The 22,675-nt window shown below is 43.7% G+C and overlaps 1 protein-coding gene across 3 annotated transcripts in view; it reads right to left on the reverse strand.

The window, feature by feature from the left end:
* Positions 1-22,675, reverse strand: part of map4k4 (mitogen-activated protein kinase kinase kinase kinase 4) — a 45,701-nt gene that overhangs the window by 21,592 nt on the left and 1,434 nt on the right. For 2 of the 3 annotated variants that reach the window (XM_067410521.1, XM_067410520.1), the window contains exons 3-13: positions 9,600-9,656; positions 8,615-8,740; positions 7,002-7,112; positions 6,831-6,921; positions 5,681-5,811; positions 5,539-5,593; positions 4,987-5,065; positions 4,721-4,896; positions 4,562-4,634; positions 3,565-3,775; positions 3,040-3,201 (exon numbers count right to left, since the gene is read on the reverse strand). In XM_067410521.1, the coding sequence (XP_067266622.1) occupies positions 3,040-3,201; positions 3,565-3,775; positions 4,562-4,634; positions 4,721-4,896; positions 4,987-5,065; positions 5,539-5,593; positions 5,681-5,811; positions 6,831-6,921; positions 7,002-7,112; positions 8,615-8,740; positions 9,600-9,656 (1,272 nt within the window). Of the gene's footprint in view, positions 1-3,039; positions 3,202-3,564; positions 3,776-4,561; positions 4,635-4,720; positions 4,897-4,986; positions 5,066-5,538; positions 5,594-5,680; positions 5,812-6,830; positions 6,922-7,001; positions 7,113-8,614; positions 8,741-9,599; positions 9,657-22,675 lie in introns of those variants that run through there. The other variant, XM_067410522.1, reaches the window with a different exon arrangement.

Raw genomic sequence — 22,675 nt, forward strand, 5'->3', positions numbered from 1 at the left:
CACGTTACACGGATGTACTCCCGCCAAACAAACACACGTTACACGGATGTACTCCCGCCAAAGAAACACACACGTTACACGGATGTACTCCCGCCAAACAAACACACGTTACACGGATGTACTCCCGCCAAAGAAACACACGTTACACGGATGTACTCCTGCCAAACAAACACACGTTACACGGATGTACTCCCGCCAAACAAACACACGTTACACGGATGTACTCCCGCCAAACAAACACACACGTTACACGGATGTACTCCCGCCAAACAAACACACACGTTACACGGATGTACTCCCGCCAAACAAACACACGTTACACGGATGTACTCCCGCCAAACAAACACACGTTACACGGATGTACTCCCGCCAAACAAACACACGTTACACGGATGTACTCCCGCCAAAGAAACACACACGTTACACGGATGTACTCCCGCCAAACAAACACACGTTACACGGATGTACTCCCGCCAAAGAAACACACACGTTACACGGATGTACTCCCGCCAAACAAACACACGTTACACGGATGTACTCCCGCCAAAGAAACACACACGTTACACGGATGTACTCCCGCCAAACAAACACACGTTACACGGATGTACTCCCGCCAAACAAACACACGTTACACGGATGTACTCCCGCCAAAGAAACACACACGTTACACGGATGTACTCCTGCCAAACAAACACACGTTACACGGATGTACTCCCGCCAAACAAACACACACGTTACACGGATGTACTCCTGCCAAACAAACACACGTTACACGGATGTACTCCCGCCAAACAAACACACACATTACACGGATGTACTCCCGCCAAACAAACACACACGTTACACGGATGTATTCCTGCCAAACAAACACACGTTACACGGATGTACTCCCGCCAAACAAACACACACGTTACATGGATGTACTCCTGCCAAACAAACACACACATTACACGGATGTACTCCCGCCAAAGAAACACACACGTTACACGGATGTACTCCTGCCAAAGAAACACACACGTTACACGGATGTATTCCTGCCAAACAAACACACGTTACACGGATGTACTCCCGCCAAACAAACACACGTTACACGGATGTACTCCCGCCAAAGAAACACACACGTTACACGGATGTACTCCCGCCAAACAAACACACACGTTACACGGATGTACTCCCACCAAACAAACACACACGTTACACGGATGTACTCCCGCCAAACAAACACACACGTTACACGGATGTACTCCCGCCAAACAAACACACACGTTACACGGATGTACTCCCGCCAAACAAACACACACGTTACACGGATGTACTCCCGCCAAACAAACACACGTTACACGGATGTACTCCCGCCAAACAAACACACGCTACACGGATGTACTCCCGCCAAACAAACACACGTTACACGGATGTACTCCCGCCAAAGAAACGCACACGTTACACGGATGTACTCCTGCCAAACAAACACACGTTACACGGATGTACTCCCGCCAAAGAAACACACACGTTACACGGATGTACTCCCGCCAAACAAACACACACGTTACACGGATGTATTCCTGCCAAACAAACACACGTTACACGGATGTACTCCCGCCAAACAAACACACGCTACACGGATGTACTCCCGCCAAACAAACACACGTTACACGGATGTACTCCCGCCAAACAAACACACACGTTACACGGATGTATTCCTGCCAAACAAACACACGTTACACGGATGTACTCCCGCCAAACAAACACACACGTTACACGGATGTACTCCCGCCAAACAAACACACACATTACACGGATGTACTCCCGCCAAAGAAACACACACGTTACACGGATGTACTCCTGCCAAAGAAACACACACGTTACACGGATGTATTCCTGCCAAACAAACACACGTTACACGGATGTACTCCCGCCAAACAAACACACGTTACACGGATGTACTCCCGCCAAAGAAACACACACGTTACACGGATGTACTCCCGCCAAACAAACACACACGTTACACGGATGTACTCCCACCAAACAAACACACACGTTACACGGATGTACTCCCGCCAAACAAACACACACGTTACACGGATGTACTCCCGCCAAACAAACACACGTTACACGGATGTACTCCCGCCAAACAAACACACGCTACACGGATGTACTCCCGCCAAACAAACACACGTTACACGGATGTACTCCCGCCAAAGAAACGCACACGTTACACGGATGTACTCCTGCCAAACAAACACACGTTACACGGATGTACTCCCGCCAAAGAAACACACACGTTACACGGATGTAGTCCCGCCAAACAAACACACACATTACACGGATGTACTCCCGCCAAAGAAACACACACGTTACACGGATGTAGTCCCGCCAAAGAAACACACGCGTTACACGGATGTACTCCTGCCAAACAAACACACACGTTACACGGATGTACTCCCGCCAAACAAACACACACATTACACGGATGTAGTCCCGCCAAAGAAACACACACGTTACACGGATGTAGTCCCGCCAAAGAAACACACGCGTTACACGGATGTACTCCCGCCAAACAAACACACGTTACACGGATGTACTCCCGCCAAACAAACACACACGTTACACGGATGTACTGAGATTGTTTTCCTTGGGAAATATTGATGTACTGTACCCGATATATCTCCAAACGAATCTATCAATCGAAATCAAGAGCTTGTGAATCTTAATTTAATCAAATTGTGAAATCTGTGTCAGTATCGGCCCTAGTCTGAGGTGTTAGTAGTTTTTTTTTTAGAAAGCTTAAAATAGCAGAAAATAAGGAAAAATGTGAAAAATTAGGTAACTAACAGGAACAATAGGTGCCTAAATACATTGCGGATAAGAAATCAATTATGTGGAACTTTAATCAGTGTTTCACTCAAAACTTTAACTCCCTCAGACGGATGATTTTAGCCATTGACCAGGAGCGTCTCTCTGTGAACAGGAGCTACAAACACACTGCTTACACTGACTGATGAAGAACAGGGCCAGTACTAGCGAAGAACTGAACCTCACCTGCTCACGGTCAGCCCTCCTCTTCTCCTCTTCCGCCCTCCTGCGCTCCTCCTCTTCTTTGCGCCTCCTCTCAATCTCCTCCAAGCGCCTCTTCTCCTCCTGCTCTCTCCTCCTCTGCTCTCGCTCTTGCTGTCTCCTCATCTCTCGCTCGCGTCTCTGTTGCTGTAGTACACAAGAGTTCCTCTGCTGTTAAACTTACAATCATTATTGCCATTTCCTTACGTTTCAACTCAGTAACGGTGTTGTCTTGTGTTGTCCTTCATCATAAAAGTATTGCCACTTTAAGTCTCAACAAACAAACAGAAGGGTGTGACAAATGTTTGCCATTTTCAGTAAACATGTGATGGATGTAGTTGTTCTTTACAGCATTAGACAGCGGGCGTTTGACACATTTCACCAGTTTGGTTTTTTGAGGCCTGCACATCTATAAACTTCTTCTGGACTTTAGTTTTACTCTGATTCAGGTCTGGCATGTGATGTGTGTTCAAATGCCATGTCAATCAGCATGACTTGGCGTCTGCTCACCTCCTCCAGCCGCCTCCTTTGCTCCTTCTGCTGCTCGATGCGCTTCTGTCGTTCGGCCAGTAGTTGGCGCTTGTATTCCTCCTGCTCACGCAGCTGCTGTTCCTGGAGGAGCTGCTGTCGTCTCAGCGCCTCCGAGCGCTCCTTATTCTCCTGCTGCAGACGGATGAAGTCCCGACGCAGAGTCGACTCGCCCGGCACATTCACGATAGAGCTGCGGGAGTTCAGATCACAGTTACACACTCAAGAGACGCAGATAAAGACAATAAATACACCCAAAACAAGTCAAATACAATGACAGGCCATAACCAGCCACAAGAAAAATTACATTCCCTATAAAAATCTACTGTATTTGATGAATTACTGTGAGGCAAGTGTTTTAGATGAATTAACTAAATTAATAAATATTGATTTTTACATGGGAATGAATCAATACTGAATTTAGGATGGATAAGATGGATACGGACACCATTTTCTTTAAGAATTATATACATTGTAATTGTACAAAGTACATTGTAAAAAGTGCTTTATAAATAAAGGTGACTTGACTTTTCAGTTCCAGCGGCTCATGAACCCTGTAACGATGAGCAGGTGTTCGGCTCTAGTAATCCTACTGTAAGGGAAGTGATCTTACGATGAGTAATTCATGACAGAAATTTCATTTTCAGCTGAACTAACCCTTTAATTCAATTAAACGTTTTTAATAAGGCTGCAGCAATTAACATTTTGTCAGAAATCATGGGAGAATGGTGGTCTCTAGTGTATTCATTCAGGATCGATACACACAAATCAGTGCCTGAAATCTGCATACAAAAGTCTCATGATCACATGATGATCACCAAATCAATCACTTTCATATGGAAATTTATTCTTAATTTGTGTAATAAATGTGGGAACATCTGAAGAAGAAAGGTCCGTCTGAACGCACATGTACGCTGATGATGTCAGATCTGTAATCTGGGTGTTTGTTTTGATATATTGCCAGTGCGTTGTGTTATACCTGGGCTCTCCTTCCTGCTCCTGAGCTTCCTCCTCCTCTTCCTCACTGCCGCTGTATTCATACTCGGTCTCATCTGCGATCGGAGCACAAACACACGATCACACACGAGCTCAGGCGCACACACACGCGGTCTCCACGGCCACAGACGGCGGACCGTACCTTTCTCCCCGCGCTTCTTGCGGCAGCGGTCCAGGTGGTCCTTGAGCTGGATCCGCACCTGCCTCTCGTTGGGCTGGTCTCTGATGAAGGGGTGCTTCAGGAGCTGGTCGGTGGGCGGCCGCTGCGTGTAGTTCTTCACCAGACAGCCCTCGATGAAGCTGAAGAACTTCTTGGACCTGAAAACAAGATCACGGGAGAGGAGAGTGTTTCTGAAGGAGACCTTTGACCCGCTGGCACCAATACGACAAGAAGATGAAGGTACTGACCATTTCTTGGACTTGAGTCTGGGTGGAGGATTTCTGGGTATGAGAAAGAGCGCGCGCATGGGATGCATATCACACAACGCTGCAAAACACCGACACACACGTCCCATTTAGCAATTCTGGATATCAAAGGTCATGTTTGACCAGAAATAAACTGTGTCACGACTGATCATGTGTGAAAACCTACTGCATAATTGAGTGTATGCAAATGAGGCATAATGATCTACTATATATCAGAGTGACGTGTTACGATACTTCTGCTCGAGGAGCCACAGAAACCATATTCACTTCCACAGAGAGACGAGAGCAGCTCGTCGAGGAGAGAGTCAGAGGACAGAATTTAGGGTCAGTTCCTGGAGGGCCACAGTCCTCCGCCCTAACAAACCCATCAAATCCTTCAGGATTACTCCAAGACTACAGGTGGAGGGCTGTGGACCTCCAGGAACAGAGTTTTAAATGAGCAAACAGTACATTCACTTCTTCTAGAAAATAAAAGGACATGCGAGCGGCCCGGAGAAGCCGTCTGAAGAGTGAGGTGTGTGATGAAGTACTCACGAGGAGCGCCCTCCGCCATCTCTATAGCCGTGATCCCACAGGACCACAGATCGCTCTGCACAGGAAACACAGTATCCTCCGGTCAGCGCCACATTCACTCATGGTGTCAGAGGTCAGTGTGTGTGTCAGGTGAGCTCATTACCCTGTAGTCGTAAGTAGCGTCCGGGTTTTCGTCACAGGCGATGACCTCTGGAGCCATCCAGTACGGCGTCCCAATGAAGGTGTTTCTGCGGCCCACGGTCCGATCCAGCTGGGCGCTGACGCCAAAGTCCACTGCGGATGAGATCAGAGAGCAGGTCAGCTGACACACACCACATCACGCTCACATGGGCGTAAAGCCTTATGGAGAAAGAGGCGTCTGAAGGAGAGTCGGGCGGAGACGCTCGGTGTGACTTCAGAGGAACACACTCGTCATGAATCAGCTGACCGTGTGTGGCACGTCTCATCTGTCACCTGCTCGTTTTTACGCTGCCTTACGTGAACCTTCAGGACCTTCAATCTGCAGCGTCACGAGAGAAATCAATCTGCTTCAGCTTCACTTCACCTGAAGTCTGTCTGATCACATCACACGCGTTTCGTCAGTTTTATATCACAGCTTTAGTCTGATGTACTGTGAGGAGCTGCTGCTGCCACCATGTGTCCGTGGTTAGAAACACACGCCCTCCAAAATCAAATCCAGCAATACTGCCCTAAAGTGAATTATTGAATATTTGACGTGATTTGATCATTTTCACACAGGTTCAGTATCTGCGCTCAGCTGTATCGGTACAGCTGGACACTAGGTGGTGCTGTGGGGGAATTTCACTGATTCTGAACTTTAAAACAAAATTAAATTAACCGATTAATTTACACACTTTAAGGATCATTTCAACATGATCAGGTTCAGTGAAATGAGTGACCTATAAAAATAAAACTTGCTGTTGCTGCTTCATTTTATTAATATTTAGTGACAGATTTAGGATATCTGAGAACACACTTCTGTATGAAGAACACACGAGAGGCGGCAGGATGGCGAGAGAAGCTCGCCGTGTTCAGGTGACCATAGACCTTAGGATACTGATGTAGTCAGGCGTGTTTCTTTCATAACGTTTGCTCTTTAAACCGCTCTGATATTTCATACCGGTATTGTTATTAGCGTATGCAGTGTCAAACAGTGTGATTACTGGAGAAGATGTGGGCCGTCAGTGAAAGCAGAAAACAAATGATAAAACGACAGTTTTTCCTGATGATTCTGTTGAAGGAAGGATGTTCTTGTGGGTCGTGACAGCATGTGACAGCGCTGGAGATCTGACCTAGCTTGACCTCTGCGTTCTCCGTCAGCAGCACGTTCTGGCCCTTGATGTCTCTGTGGATGACGTGATGAGCGTGCAGGTGGGCCAGACCCTGAGGAGGAGAGAACACGCTCAATCAGAGAACACACACACACACACTCCCGCTGCCGTGTCAGTGTCAGCGCTTCATACCCGGAGGATCTCTCTGGAGATGTACGCGATCCAGTCTTCTTTCAGCGTGTTTCCCTTCGTGTTCTTCACAAGATCTGTTATCGAACCGGCTCCACAGAACTCCATCACCAGCTACACAAACAAGAGCGACAGGTTTACTGTACACACACACACACACACACACACGCACACACACACGCACACGCACACACGGAACTGAAGATGATAAAATCTCAGCAAACAGCATCAAATAAAGAAACCCTCTTTCGCACTTTCATTTTCACTCAGAGTAATAAAGCAGAAACATGTGCTGGTGCGGGGCAAGTCGTCACGTCTTCATGTCAGGAAGTATCAGAGTCTCAAGACGTCTCGGGACCATATAAACGTGTCCTGGATCTGTGCAGTAAATGTGATTTCTTCTTCTTTTCTACATACGCAGTTTGAAATAAAGAGCATTTTGTCAGGTTTCATCTCCCCTGGATTACAGTAGAGGAATGAAGCGCTTCAGTTCAGGGAACTGGTGGAAACACTTCTGTCTGTCGTCGCACTCTCCGCTCGACCTGAACTTCTTCTCACTCTGGTGTTTTTCTGGAGTTTGTGTGCGTTTCACCATGTTTGGAGTGATTTACATGGTTGTACTTGAACAATACAATAAATTCAGCATCCTGGTGCATTGAAAGGCACTTCCTGGTTGTGGGATCCACAGGTCTGGATCTCAAGGGATCTAGTTATGGTGGCAGATCTGGGGCGGGTTCACAGTTACATTGGGTTAATCACAGTTTGTGTTAGACTAAACCATAGTTAGCTTCTTCATTTTTGCATCTGATAAACTCTTTTACGCTTCATAACGGTTGTATTGTGTTTTTCCCAGGTTTCAGTGTGAACACTAGTATTGCTGCTGCTCACGGACACACATCACATGACACATGATCTTCTGCTGTAAGTGTCAGAGACATGAACAATATCCCAATCTCCATTCTCTGTTAATGACTGAACCCACTAATGACAATAAACACACACGCTATTGTTTGACTGAGTTAATATGTGTAATAAAGGTTTTGCTGTGAGATTGGCAGTAGCATCACATCTGAGAAGCTCGACGCTACGATCAACAGTGTTGTGTAGGATCTGAACGAGAGTCACATGACCAGCTGTAGATGGAAACCTTCGCTGAGCTCCGGGTCCCGAAAGAAACGCTCTGCGATCAATAAACCTGACATGAGATGAAAACATTTCCAGCCGAACACAGGTCTGGTTTCACGGCTCAGATTAGACTGTGTTAAATCTGTGTCTTACGAACTACTGTGACCAGCCAGCAGTTCAGCTTTAGACCAATCTACCACTTCACAACACAGGCCTTAAAGTCTTGATGAAATCATTCAATGACCAATCTTTTAAGACTAGTCTAGTAGTTAATGCAACCAGCCGTCGTTCAGTCAGCACATTTAAGAAGCTTTTATAAACAAACATCACTGCTGTTCATCTGGAGACAAAACAATGTTTAACACATGCTTCCAGTTAAAACAGCTCAGACACTGATTAACCTGTGCCTGTGAAACTGGGCAAGAGATTCCTGGGAAGGAGTGTGGATATACAGTGATGCTCTTGAGTGTGTGTGTGTGTGTGTAACTGACCCACAGCTGGTCGTCGTGTCCTGGAGGGCTCTTCTTAATGAACGCGCCGTAATATGTGGCAATGTTTCTGTGATGAGAGTACTTCTTCAGCATGTTAATCTCCAGCTTAATCTCCTCTTCTTCATCCTGAATACACACACACACACACACACACACAAACACACACACAGAATACAGTATCTGAGGTCAGCGTTTCTTTTTTGAATCAATTATTCCCTACTGTAAGAATATGGACAGATTTTCACTTGAATAAAGCACAAATGAGCAAAAACACAGAATAAAAACAGTTTCTCAAGCTCTCTTCTGTCGTGCTGATCTGAGGTCAGTCAGTGAGTGGAGGAGGACAGGAAGTTGATGTGTTTGTGTGAGTGATGTCACAGACGTCAGCTGTGCATCACTGTAATGTCGTCTCTCTTATGAATGTGAATAATATTAATCATGTTGGGAATGAGCTGACTGAATGATGTGTACAGTAAATGATCTAGACTGTACACATTACAGAATGTCTGAACTTTTGACAAGTAAAAATAATTCATTCTGGCACTGTCAGTATAACAACACTTCATCAAAACTCACATTTTGCTTTTCACTAAATGTATAAATCTGGAAAGATAAAAACTAGAAAAAGAGTATCAGAGCAAAAGTTCAATGATGTCCTGCATTGTGTTAACAATACACACATGATGGGTTAGTTTCTCTTCCCACCAAACGGGTGAAAACCGGTCTCTTCCTTAGGAAGCAAAATAAGGGTCAAACGCTCCGCTAGCTCTGCCGTTCCTCTGTCACGCTGTCTGAGGAGAACGGGTAATTCCTGTTTTTATGTGTGCTTTTTCTTGAGGACTCAATTCAATCATAGTATTGCTAAGCAGAAAAGACAGATATACTCTGTAGAAGTGTTTTTGGTCTGAACAGTGTGTGTCTTGATATTATCCCTGTTGTTTTACATCCCAAACTGGAGTGTGTTGAAGTGAAGAGCAGGACTTACTTCAGTCACGTCCATGACTTTGATGGCGGCCAGCTGTCCGGTTTTGACATGTCGACCCTGAACACAAACACAGAGGAAGATGATACGATCATTATCAAAAGACACAAAAGCATGTGTGTGTTCAGCGCTGTAGAGATACGCCGAAACTTCAGCCACTTACAGAGAAAAACAGGCTGAAACAATCATTATTTTCCTGTTGAAACACTCAGAAATAAAGGTCACCTGACCATACTGAGATCGAACCACACAGTAGTTTGAGTGAAGTTTTCTCCTACAGCCCTTATGGAAGTGTACTGTGGTAACAATTAGAAAACGATCACAAACTCAATTAACGTTTGCAATCCAGGTGTTCCCAGAGGTGTTCACATGACCTTCATCTGGAGTCCATTAAACTGTGGCCGGAGAGCCCATCTGCAGGAGCAGAGCGCTGAAGGTTTGGGTGGCTTTAATGGCATAATGGTGCTTCTCTGGACTGATGCTCCTCATCCAGTGTTCAATCATACAGGTGTGATAGATATATGGAGCCAGGGAATACTAAAGTGAGGGACTATGTGTTTTATTATCATATTCTTGACTATTTGCCATCCCTGAACCGTTTGTGGAGCAGTTCAGTCCTGTCCTACAGACTGGAGGTTAAACACGTCTCCTCTAAACGCTGATCCCGTCTGCTCTTTTGTCTGGACAGTTTCTCACAAGTGTGGCTTGAAGCAGAGACGCCTTCAGCTAGGATACGGGATGCAGCTAAAGCCACACCACCTGGTCATCTTATTCCTAGGACAAATCTTGAGGAAGCCATCATTAAGCTAGAGCAAATTCATGAGCATCCGCCCTAATCTGAAATCATCTGTGAATGCATGGACCGCTGAATACGGATCACCACATTCAAAAGCTTTCGCTTTTTACCAAATATCTGCTAACAAATCTAGTCACTTGATCACCAACCAATCAAAATAATGATCTTCAGTTAATATGATAAGGAACGAAGGTGGTGACCTCTGAAGAGATCCTTCGATTATAAATATTTTCATGAATCTATAGTTCAGAAGCGTCAGACTCGAACACGGCTGCTATCTGTACGAGACTTCATTAGCTTTCGTTTCAGAGGAGTGCTCGAGCTTACGGTACGTCACATGGGCCGAGCGTCGGTGTAAAGTGACAGCCTGATGATGTAAAGACAATAGTTAAAGTTCATGTTTTTGTCCTTTGAAATACTATAACACAATAAAACACATAGCTAAAAGTGACACTGTGTGTATCGTGACTGCATCATTCTGCTTGTTATAAAGGGTTTAATGCCGTAGCGTACAATATTGCTCTGAGCATGTGACCGTGAGCATGTGACGCACACGTGAGTCAGCGCGGCGTCGCACGTCACGTTCTGAGAGAGCTTTATTCAGCACATCCTAAATTATGACTTTGGATCATGGATCAAACAATAGATATCAAAGTAAATCCGCTGGAAATCCGCGCTCGTTCGAGGATGTGCGTTTAGCGCATGGACGCCTGCAGGACTTCATCTGACGGCACACACACAAGGGTTTTTATTTAACACTAAAATGTTCAATAAGTGTATCCATCCTGACTATTACGCACCTTTCGGACCATCAGCGAGATGCTGTCCTAGGGCTGGATATATCGCATGAGATTGTCACGCGCATTTCGTCAGTAAAGCCGGTTCCCTGATTACCGCTAAATCGCCATCACCTGCTTTCAGATGCAGCGGCATTTAATAGACAGAGCCGTAGATCACTGATAAGCCACGCAATAACGCGTTCAATATCGAAGGCGATACATCTGTGATATGATCCATCAGGACCAACACGATGAAAGTGGGATATCACAGAGAGTGGGAAAGAGCGTTCTCTCTTTGCCGTGTCGGGATATAAAGTTAATTTAGGAAAATGTGTCCCCTGCAATCGGTCAGGTCCAGGTTCAGAAAGAGATCTTTAATATTTCTGATCTGAATAACTTGAGACCAATTATTCTCCTCTAATTCAAACAATTAAAAACCATTTGAAAAAGCGGACATCTTGGGAGAGTCAACGCTATAAATCATTATATTCTCCCTCGATTAAATCTGCTTCGTCCATGTTATCAGACCAGAGTCGCTCCTGCTGATCGGCGATCAGACCGATGGGAATTCCCTTATTGATAATGTCATTATTTATAATACATTATCGGTTTGTAGGGATGTGAGAAAACATTTGAATATTCATGTCTGCTCGATCCCTCCTGGCTCTGAATCCTGATTGTCCGACTCGGATCAGGAGTGTTGGTCTGCTGGGAGCTCCGAGGGTTTGTCTGATTTCTCAGGCTTGATGACTTCTTAAAGTCATTTGAACAAATTAGACTAACATTTTCCCTGTAGATCTTTTCACAAATCTTCAAATTCGGCTTTTCACAGAGTCTCTTGAGGCAGAACAAATCCTGCTGAAATTCAATCTGTGATTCTCCAAAGTGTTGGGATCAATACTTGTGTTTATGACTCTCTGAAGCCGCTGAACGGGATCATCATTCAGGTCGGACTGCACTAAGATCTGTAACGGTAATTTTCCAAAGCATACTTGAATTTCTCTACATGAACAAAATTTCAGTTTTTCCCACAGGATTTACTCTAAACCTGTTTGCCTTCATTGAATGTCGTCTAGTTGCTCAAATCTGTTTTAAATGTAAGAGATCCAAGCGCACATTTTCCCAGTTATTTAGTCCCTGTGATCGTTCAGCTGTTCTGTGATCCAGGAAATAACCTTCTTTTATCTGCTGAACATACACCTGAAAACCTTTTTGTCCATTCAATAATTATTTTATTTTGGGGCAAAAAAAAGTGTATTCTTCTGAGCTGGTCTGTGTGTTCCCATGATTACCACATCAGTTATCTGCCTTTTTCCTTTGGAGAAACTAACTTGTGATCTCAGTCGCAATTTGGACAGATTCTGCAGACTCTGAAAACCTCTGCATTCTTTCATACAGAAATCCTGTTTTAGGAGGACTGTTTTTTGTTGTTTTTATCTCTTTTATTTATTTTCTTTTTCCTGCCATGTTTCTGAACTATTTATGCAGGTAGATTTTATATTACACACACTCATTATTTTCTTTAATATTCAGAGCACTCTATTATTGACTGCTATCAGGATGTGAAGAGCGGTTCGAGCAGTACATCAGACAGTGCTGATGAAGAACAGTGCTAACCCGAGCGTTAACTCTAGGTGGAGATTTCACCAGCTTGAGTAAAGACCTACAGCACTTTCAAAGTGTGCAACGATTATTACTGAAATGTGGCATTTGTGATGCTTTTCATTTTTGAACCCTCCCACCATCTGGGACAGTCTGAAATCGTTTCTGTGTGTCCATCAGTCAACATTCATTCTGTGCTTTTGTCTTCATTTAGATTATTCAGATTCAAAAGATCAGATGAGCAGCAAAACCAATTGATCTGTAGGAAAAGTCACATAAGGGGAAGTACTTCAGACCTCTTCCTCCATGTACAACAGTACAGTTGCTGCCACAAAACCTTCACGGCCCGAAAAGGTCAAGCTTCATTTACCTCTGAAGCCTAAATCACATTACCCTCAGGAACAAAATAACACACACTGGCCATTTCAATTTGCATACTTCTGAATCCTCACAAAATAAATTGAACAAACCAGATTCTGTTATTGGGAAGACTCCTGATGTGCTTCCAGTGGACCTCCAGCAGGTCACACGGGTCGCTCTCAGTGTTTCATCAAGCAGGTGTTTCACTGCTTCTCCAGAAATAAAACATCTGCCACCATTCTCACCAGCTGTGCTTGACCAATGAGAACATGCGCTTCCAATATTATCCATGACAGGGTTTTTCCTGGCTCAAAATGAGTAAAATCCTGATCACAGCAGAAAAAACACTTTTACAGGCACGTATTTTAGGTGTTTTAATATCAAGAGAATGAGATTTGTATTTTGAGAACACTCTCATATATACAGTGTTTCCCACAGGATTGTGTTTCCTGTAGTGGGTGTACCTCTGTCCCTATAGGGGGCTCATGATGCCCTGGAAGATAAATGTGTACATTTTAAAGATTAATTCATCAGTCGAGTTCAAAATGAAGAGCTCTAACCCATGTTCAGTGTGCAAACTGAACTAAGAAGAAATCTTGTGCCTGAACTCTATAGGGCCTGTGCGGATCAGCTCTAACATCACCCAGATCTGCTGTTAGAAGATCTTCTTTGGCAAAATGACATTTCCTTAATAGCCTAGAAACACAGGTTTTACTCGCTTCAAACTAAAATTGTCAGTTTCATTACATCATTGTTGAAAAAACAGTGAATAATTGTTGAAAATAACAGAATAATCTCTGTTAAGCTTGTGTATGTTTTTAGTTAAAGTTTTCAAGCAATCTCTCATGTGTGTTTTATATAATGACCACTAGGAGGTGCTCTAGGCATATGCTTTCCTTGATTGGTTTTCCCTGAATAGAAATGCGTTGTCGTTGCGTTGGCGGATTATCCGATGTGGATATAACCGTGATCCGCGCATCACTCTCATGCAGGAAAAACAGTGAGTGTGAACCCAGCGCAAGTAAAGAGATTCAAGGGTTAGTTTGGCTAGAAATGAAATTTCTGTCATTAAAGGGTCATGAAACCCCAAAACACTTTTTTTGAGATGTAAACAGATATGTATATAGGCCGCACATCACTGAAAACACTAAAGGTACTCATTAATGTTATTCATAAGTGAAAAATAGTTATTTTTGGATTTTTCAGAGTGATTTCTGTCTTCCTGTTTGAAAAGCAACAGAGCAACGACACAAAATCTGACGTCATTGTGTACTTTCGAACATGCTGACATAGATTCTCAACATATATATTCATGACATGAAGCTCATTCAATCCAATCACTGCGCTGTAGTGTGCATACGATTATAATTGCAGTATTATGCATGAGGAAGCATCACTTCTCTCGCCTCGGTCTCTTGTCATTCAGAGACATATCGTTGGTGTTCGTTTCCTCAGTGCTACAACACAATGTGTTTTCCTGCGACAAGAGCAGAGGTTTGTGTGCATGTGGATTGTTTTGTTGTAATCTACATTACAGCGGAGAATTCAAATGTCACAAAAGTGCGGCGTTCAAACACGCGAGCCGTAGGCTGTTTCCCTCAGCACAGCAGCACATGAGTGTTGTTTGTATTTTGCTCGCGATGCGGTCAGAACTGGAGTTTGAACACAAAAACATGAAAAATACGATTGTTTTCTGATATACAGGCGGAGCGCGCATATGCTCGGTTTCAGCGCGGAGCTCCGCGATGAGTTTAATAACACTAGCCACGTGACACACAGCTCATACAGAATAAGGAATTTTTTACACATTCTCCTGCACCAAACATTAACCAGCACGGTGTAGTTATGCACACATATTTCATCAGGTCTTCTTCAAATGAATTATATGTGCAAACTGGACACTGATACAGTGGTGTAGCCTATCTGAACGGGTTAGACTGATTTTGAGACTGCAGTGCTCGTAAACGTAATCAAAGTAGCTATTATTAGCCCTATTAAATATTCTTTCACATTTCTCCCTTGTGCTTGTGAGTTTGTGGTCATTTTTCTACATGCTCATATATTAATATTCATAATTCTGTATAATGAGTGTGTTGTATGTCTGTGCTTCATTGGTTGTTCTCTCCCCTCTTCTCCCCCTCTACACTCCCACTTTTCCAGAGCTTGACACGCCCATTTCCACAGAGTTTTTCCAGCTCAGAGGTGTGAACGACCAGGGTAAAACGGGGGAGTTTCATGACCCTTTAATTACTCACTCATGTCGTTCCACACCCGTAAGAAAAGATAGGAGAGACATCATTAAAGCAATCCATGTGACTCCAGTGACTCAATCTATGAAGCAACGTGAGAGCGTAATGTGTGTTGTGCAGATGAACGAATGTCTGACGTGAGGGGGAGGAATTACTGACAGAAGTGTCATTTCTGGGTGAACGAACCCTTCAAGACTTTGTTTCTTTCTTTGTTTATAGTTTAGCTAGCCTGGCTATATTCACGGCAAGAAAGAGATATGATTAAAATGAGTTTTTAAAATTGATGTTAGATGCTTCATTACTTCATTAAAAAGCTTTTCATAACAGTCAAACAGAAACAGAATTCAGTCCATCCAAATGAGCTTCAGTGATAATGGGCTCTGGCACGAGGATCCTCAGCCGTTTCAGGATCACATGGGTTAATCTGGACTGCCCTAGAGATTAAGACCCGAGTTACCACGGCAACCGAGAGAGAGACGGCGCGGGAATCAGACGCTCCTCTCACACATTCAGAGCTGAGCTCAGTGTTTCAACACGGCCGGATGAGTCTGCCTGGTTACACACTCCCTCAGCCAATCAGAGCCTCGTGCTGAGGTCACATGCTCAGTGAATCATATGATAATAAACGAACAAGCTTTCATCTGTATGTGTGCGATGGAAAATGCCATTTGATGGCCATAACTGCAGTGCAGGCCTCAAACACACATGATCATGAGGATGTGTTTGACGTGATTAACTGCACTGCAGACGTGAGCGCACAGGAGCAGATTGACTCACACTGGGCTAAAGTGACTGTTTGAGGAGTCATGTGACCAACAGCAGCAGCTCCATCATCATCCTGCACTGATTTCAGTGTGTCAGCGCCACCAAAAGCTCTGAGGCGTGTCTGCATGGCTCCGGACACGTGACGCAAAGCTCCGTCTCATTGGCCGACACAAAGAAAAACAGTCGACAAGCACTGAAGAGAAAAAAACACACATGGGTTTAGAGAGGGCAGATGATCGTTCCTGATGGGAAGAGGAATCCAGTGTTTGTGTTCAGAAGCCTGTTGACTGAACATTCACACTGACAGCGTGAGGACATGACCGATGGAGAAACCTCACATCATCTGAGAACACACACATACACACACACACACACCGCTTGTGCTGGAACCATTTCTGAACTGCATTTAAAGGGACAGTTCACCCAAACTGAATCACCCTCAACTTCCTCCAAACCTGTGTCAATTCATTTCTTCTACTCAACACAAAAGAAGATATTTTTAAGATTATGGGTAACCATTCAGCTGATGAACCCTCTGACTTCCAGAGGACGGACAAAACGTACAGGAAGTCAAAGGTCACCAAAACTGTTGGGTTACTCACATTCTTTAACATGTCTTCAGTGATCCACAGGAGGAGGAAAGACATACAGGTCTGGAACAACAATGTTCATATTTGGGTGAACTTCCTCTTTAAGATGAGAGAGAGAGAGAGCGAGAGAGAGAGAGAGCACGAGCTCCATCTTAAGCGAGCAGGCCACGGCCGCAGGCCTCGACTAATAGAGGTCTGATGTGAAGCGACGCCACGCTTCTCTCAACACGTCCAGCACAGAGTCTGCACTATAGCGAAGAGAGCTTCATGTGAATCCAGAGCACAGACACACGTGTAAGATGGCTGCCGCCTGTGATCTTCACGCTCACTGAGAGTCATTCAGGCGTGAGTGCAGCGCTCACCACAGTGACAACACATTAAACACTTGAAACATGCCTTTCATCATGATTTATTATTTATATTATAGCAGAAACTACACAATTTGATCAAAAAAGTATATTGTGATTATTATTTTGTCATCCATTGTGACTCCTCAGCTCTGGACGGACGTTCACTAGGGTTCAGTCCTGACAGCAGCAGACGCTCACGATACACAGCCACACACACACACACACACACACACACACACGTGAACGCTGGAGGCCGGAAACACAAGCTCAAGCGAGGAATATTCACATCGCTGCGCTCCAGAGTTCAAGTGTGGTGACCTCTGAACTCGGATCACATGAAGACGTGTGACCAATAGAGGAAGGATGTGTCACATGACCTCTTATTGGAACAGAAGAGCGCAAGCACTGAATCTGCAGGACGGCAGCGCTGCAGTAAAGTGGAGTAGAGCGCATGCGTTTGCATTGATGATCATGTGTTCAATGTTGAATTTATGCTTTTAAATAACACACCGCAGAGCATGACGTCACATCGATCGTTTCCAGATTCAGACCACACTGAAGCAGTCGTCACATGGCCTCGAAGCGTCACTCTGAAGTGGACTGAAGCGGTTTTCAGTCGGCCACATTCGATCACATGACCTCTGGAGCTGACCGAGACACAGGGCGTGGCTGTGGCGTGAAGCGGGACGAGTGTTAAAGAGCGTCACCTGCGCCTCACACCGGCACGAGTCCCGCAGAGGAGCTCCGGACGGATCACAGGACGAGACCGGACCGGGCCTGGACTTTAAGTTGGCGTTTAGTTTCTGCCGCCGACTTTCATTTTGTTCGGTTTATTTTGTCATCTGTGACACACGCACACACACACACGCACACACACACACACACACACACACACACACACACACACACACACACACACACACACACACCACACACACCACTCGAACCTTCCGTGAAACAATCTCTCATGAAGTGTGGAAAGGCTGAAGCGAAGTACGACATTCGAGGGTTTCACTGCACAGGTTGCGTGGTTTAGCCCGTCGATATTTTCCTGTCAAGCGCTCTATGAAGGCATCATTTATGTCGTTTGGGATGCAGTGGACTTATACATTTAAAATATGAAACTCACTTACAGAAGGCTTTCGATTTCTAAAGCTGACGCGTGATTCGTTTGTGAAGACTGCGCATGCCGTTCGGCTGTAAGTGGTTTAATGTATTTGCATCTCAAAATGGTTTTATGACGCAAAATTAATGTAATGTTAGCCTAAACACAGCCAGTTTTGTCTTAAGATATTAAATGGACAGACAAACCACATTACTTATTATATTTCAAAAGAGATCTGTGCGTGAATGCTTATTAGATCTCCCGATGTCTAATGATGTTACAATCAAACGACAGAAAACATGAGAAAACGTGCAGATAACCTGAAATCTGTTTCGGTGCTCCTCTTTATTATTTACTGCTTGCTTGTTTTGAAGTTGTATTAGTTTAAACTACATTTGTTTTAAAAAAAAAAAAATTCAATTTGTAATTATTTAAAAAAGTAGGCCTACTTAATTACTTATGTAAGGATATGTAAATGTAAGGATTTTTAGGTTTAAGTTGGTAAACTAAATAAGTAGAAAAAGTCGATCGGATCGTGACTCCCAGAATCGTTTTAGAATCGGATCGTGACTCCCAGAATCGGATCGGATCGTGAGGGGACTACAGATTCCCACCCCGAGTTTAGATATAGCACCATTAAACAGCCAGGGCTGACCAATGAGCAGCACAACAAACACACCCTTCACTACAGTCTCTTCACTGAAACACAGGGCAGTGATCGTCCTCATTGATTATAGGGCGTTATATAAAGGCGGTCAGCCTCGTTCACACACCGACAGGGACCGACAGGGCAGCACCGCACAACTGAACCTTATATTTTCACATTAAAAAGGGTTATGCTTTACTAATATTATAAATAAGTTGCAGCACATCTCATTACAGCCTGAGCTCGTCTTAAAAACATCGAGTTATCTGCTGTTCTCAGACAGGCACAGGGTTAGGATTAGTGTAGGGAATGTACCGTCTGTGCAGTATAAAAACCATTACGCCTGTGGAGAGTCCCCGAAAACCACATATACAAGTGTGTGTGTGTGTGTGTGTGTGTGTGTGAGTGTGAGTGTGAGTGTGTGTGTAGGGCTGCACGATTATGACAAAAATCATAATTGTTGATTATTCTCTTGAAATTGTAATTGCGATTATTAATGACCCCCGCCCTAACGGGATCATATCACTCCTATTTTACGTTCCCTTCACTGGTCACCAGTACACTGCAGAGTGGATTTTAACATTTTACTTCATTTATAAATCTCTAAACTGATTCCACCTTACCTGACTGAGCACCGTCCAGCCAGATCACTGCGGTCATCTGATCAGACACACTTGTCTGTCCCTAAATCAAGGTGAAAATGCAGGGGACCGTGTCCTAGAGTCTGGAATGATCTGCCATTTCGATTAGACTGCCTTCACCTTTATCTGTTTTTAAATCTCAGTTGAAAACATATTTGTTTGATAAAGCACATAATACATGTTGAAGCACCCTAACATTGTAATTTATTGTTACATTATAACGCTGAAGCACTAATTCTAGTCAATTTTATGGGATTTTTCGACAATTCTGTTTTATTGCTTATTTTTTTATGTATTTTTTTACTTTGTGTTTTTCTGTGTTTTTAACTATTGTAAAGCACATTGGACAATGTAAGTTGTATTTAATTGTGCTATATAAATAAATTGCCATTACCGTTAATAAGGATTATCATAATTTACATTGAATGATGCGTTGAATAGCTTTACACCATTGTTTGAAGCAGCTGCGTGCCATATTTTTGTATAAATATAGAAAAAAAGCTAAAAACACTCATGATTTTTTGATTGTTTATAGCATTAAACTTCAAATGTCATCTATACATTGGTTTGGTTTCTTCTTTAAATAATAATAAAAAGTCAACATGTGCATGGCATAATAGTAGGGGTTGTTCTTGGAACTCAGATGTAGGAACTGGAGAGCAGTGCGGTTCCCTGAGAACTGATGCTCCCTGGGGCCTGAAGTGACCTAAACTGCGCTTGTTGATGTGACTTTTATTTTGACGGCGCTGAGAACAGTTCTGACACATCCTGACCACACGGATCTCAAAAAGAGATTCACTGGTGCTGATTCACTGATGCTGCTGATTCACTCAGAGGTTCACTGGTGCTGATGACTCACTCAGATTCACCAGTGCTGATTCACTCAGAGATTCACTAGTGCTGATTTACTCAGATTCACTAGTGCTGATTCACTCAGAGATTCACTAGTGCTGATTTACTCAGATTCACTAGTGCTGATTCACTCAGATTCACTAGTGCTGATTCACTCAGATTCACTAGTGCTGATTCACTCAGAGATTCACTAGTGCTGATTCACTCAGAGATTCACTAGTGCTGATTCACTCAGATTCACTAGTGCTGATTCACTCAGATTCACTAGTGCTGATTCACTCAGATTCACTAGTGCTGATTCACTCAGATTCACTAGTGCTGATTCACTCAGATTCACTAGTGCTGATTCACTCAGATTCACTAGTGCTGATTCACTCAGATTCACTAGTGCTGATTCACTCAAGAGATTCACTAGTGCCGATTTACTCAGATTCACTAGTGCCGATTTACTCAGATTCACTAGTGCCGATTTACTCAGATTCACTAGTGCCGATTTACTCAGATTCACTAGTGCCGATTTACTCAGATTCACTAGTGCCGATTTACTCAGATTCACTAGTGCCGATTTACTCAGATTCACTAGTGCTGATTCACTCAAATTCACTAGTGCTGATTCACTCAGATTCACTAGTGCTGATTCACTCAGAGATTCACTAGTGCTGATTTACTCAGATTCACTAGTGCTGATTCACTCAGAGATTCACTAGTGCTGATTCACTCAGAGATTCACTAGTGCTGATTCACTCAGAGAGATTCACTAGTGCTGATTCACTCAGATAGTGCTGATTCACTCAGATTCACTAGTGCTGATTCACTCAGAGATTCACTAGTGCTGATTCACTCAGAGATTCACTAGTGCTGATTCACTCAGAGATTCACTAGTGCTGATTCACTCACGCTGTCTGTCAGGGTCAGAATGAACTTTTCCAGTACGTGGCAGATGTCAACATCAACAGAAGCCATCTTTACAGTGCAGCGGAGGAGCAGAAGCGGTGTCTGACGGTTTAATGCTGCTCATGTGATATCATGACAAAATCATTACTGCTGATTTTCACTCTTGATATTGTAATGATTATTCATGATTATTAGAAAGATTTTTGTGTGGGAAAAAGCAAGGCTACCGTCAAACCAAGCTAAAATGTTTATGAATTTGTTTATTGCTTTCACAGATTAGAAAATCAAGACTTCACATTCATTATTTCAGTAGCATGAAAAACAAATGGTTATTAAAACTGGGAATAAATGATGTGAACACTTGTGAGTTCTGAACCCTGGTTATAATCACTGAAGCGTCTGCATTGATCTCTTTCTGACAGAACAGTGAACACCTCCTCTGATTGGACGCTGCATTCAGAAGATCAGCAGAAATGTGAGGCACCATGAGCCAATCTACAGTGAGGGTAATGCCACAACTGACACTTTTAGTCACGACAGCCATGAGGGGCACTGTTTTTGCCCCCTTATCTTGAATTTGGGGGCATTTTCATCCCAAGCCCCCATTAATTTCCATCCCTGCTGTCTGTGAAACTACAGTCTGACAGAAACATGTTAAATGATTGATTTGAGCTGTTGATCTGCGTGAATCTATTTACTCATTCAGCCGGAGTTTTAGTGATTAATGTTTATGGGAATTTCCTGCACTACAAGTCTGGAACTTGTGGAAATGAGTCAAATTGAGCGCAGTTTCCAGAATCTGGAGCTGAACTTCAGGATCTGCTTATATTTCAACACGGTCTTATTTCTGTACATCACAGAAGCTTAAACACGTCAGACAGTGATTTTGAAATATCCCAGAATACATGCTGTGTGTCCCAGAGAAGTCCGATTTACTCTTTTATTCTCCACACGTGTGTGTGTGTGTTGTACTGTGGGTTGAGGTGCTGAAGCCTCTTCCTGCACAACACACTCCATTTCCTGCCGTGTGCCGACTCAGAGAAGCGCATATCGTCAGCCACAGTGACCACCATCTGATCCAACCCACAGCGAGTTCAGTGTTTCACACACACTTGTGAAGTGAGGTATTTCTGGAGTCGCTCACTGAATCAAACACCGGACATAATGAAGTCAGTGATAGTTCAAAACATGTATTTCTGCACACTTCCACACACTAATGAATCAATCAGGCAGTGCAGGCTACACCAGAAGATCTGCTTACTAATTACTGAACAGAGAGAAAGTCCTGTACGTCTGAGAGCGTGAGGAGAGAACGAACCCTTTAATGAAGTGAGATCTGACGGATATCTAACATCTCACTGGTTCAGTGGTGCTCAAGCTGCACATTTGAGCTTGTTTATCATTCGACGGGCTCTATTTATGTTCTGATCAATGTTTATATGTGATTAAA

This window comes from Chanodichthys erythropterus, chromosome 14 (genome assembly GCF_024489055.1).
Source record: "Chanodichthys erythropterus isolate Z2021 chromosome 14, ASM2448905v1, whole genome shotgun sequence".
In the NCBI taxonomy this organism is placed as follows: domain Eukaryota; kingdom Metazoa; phylum Chordata; class Actinopteri; order Cypriniformes; family Xenocyprididae; genus Chanodichthys; species Chanodichthys erythropterus.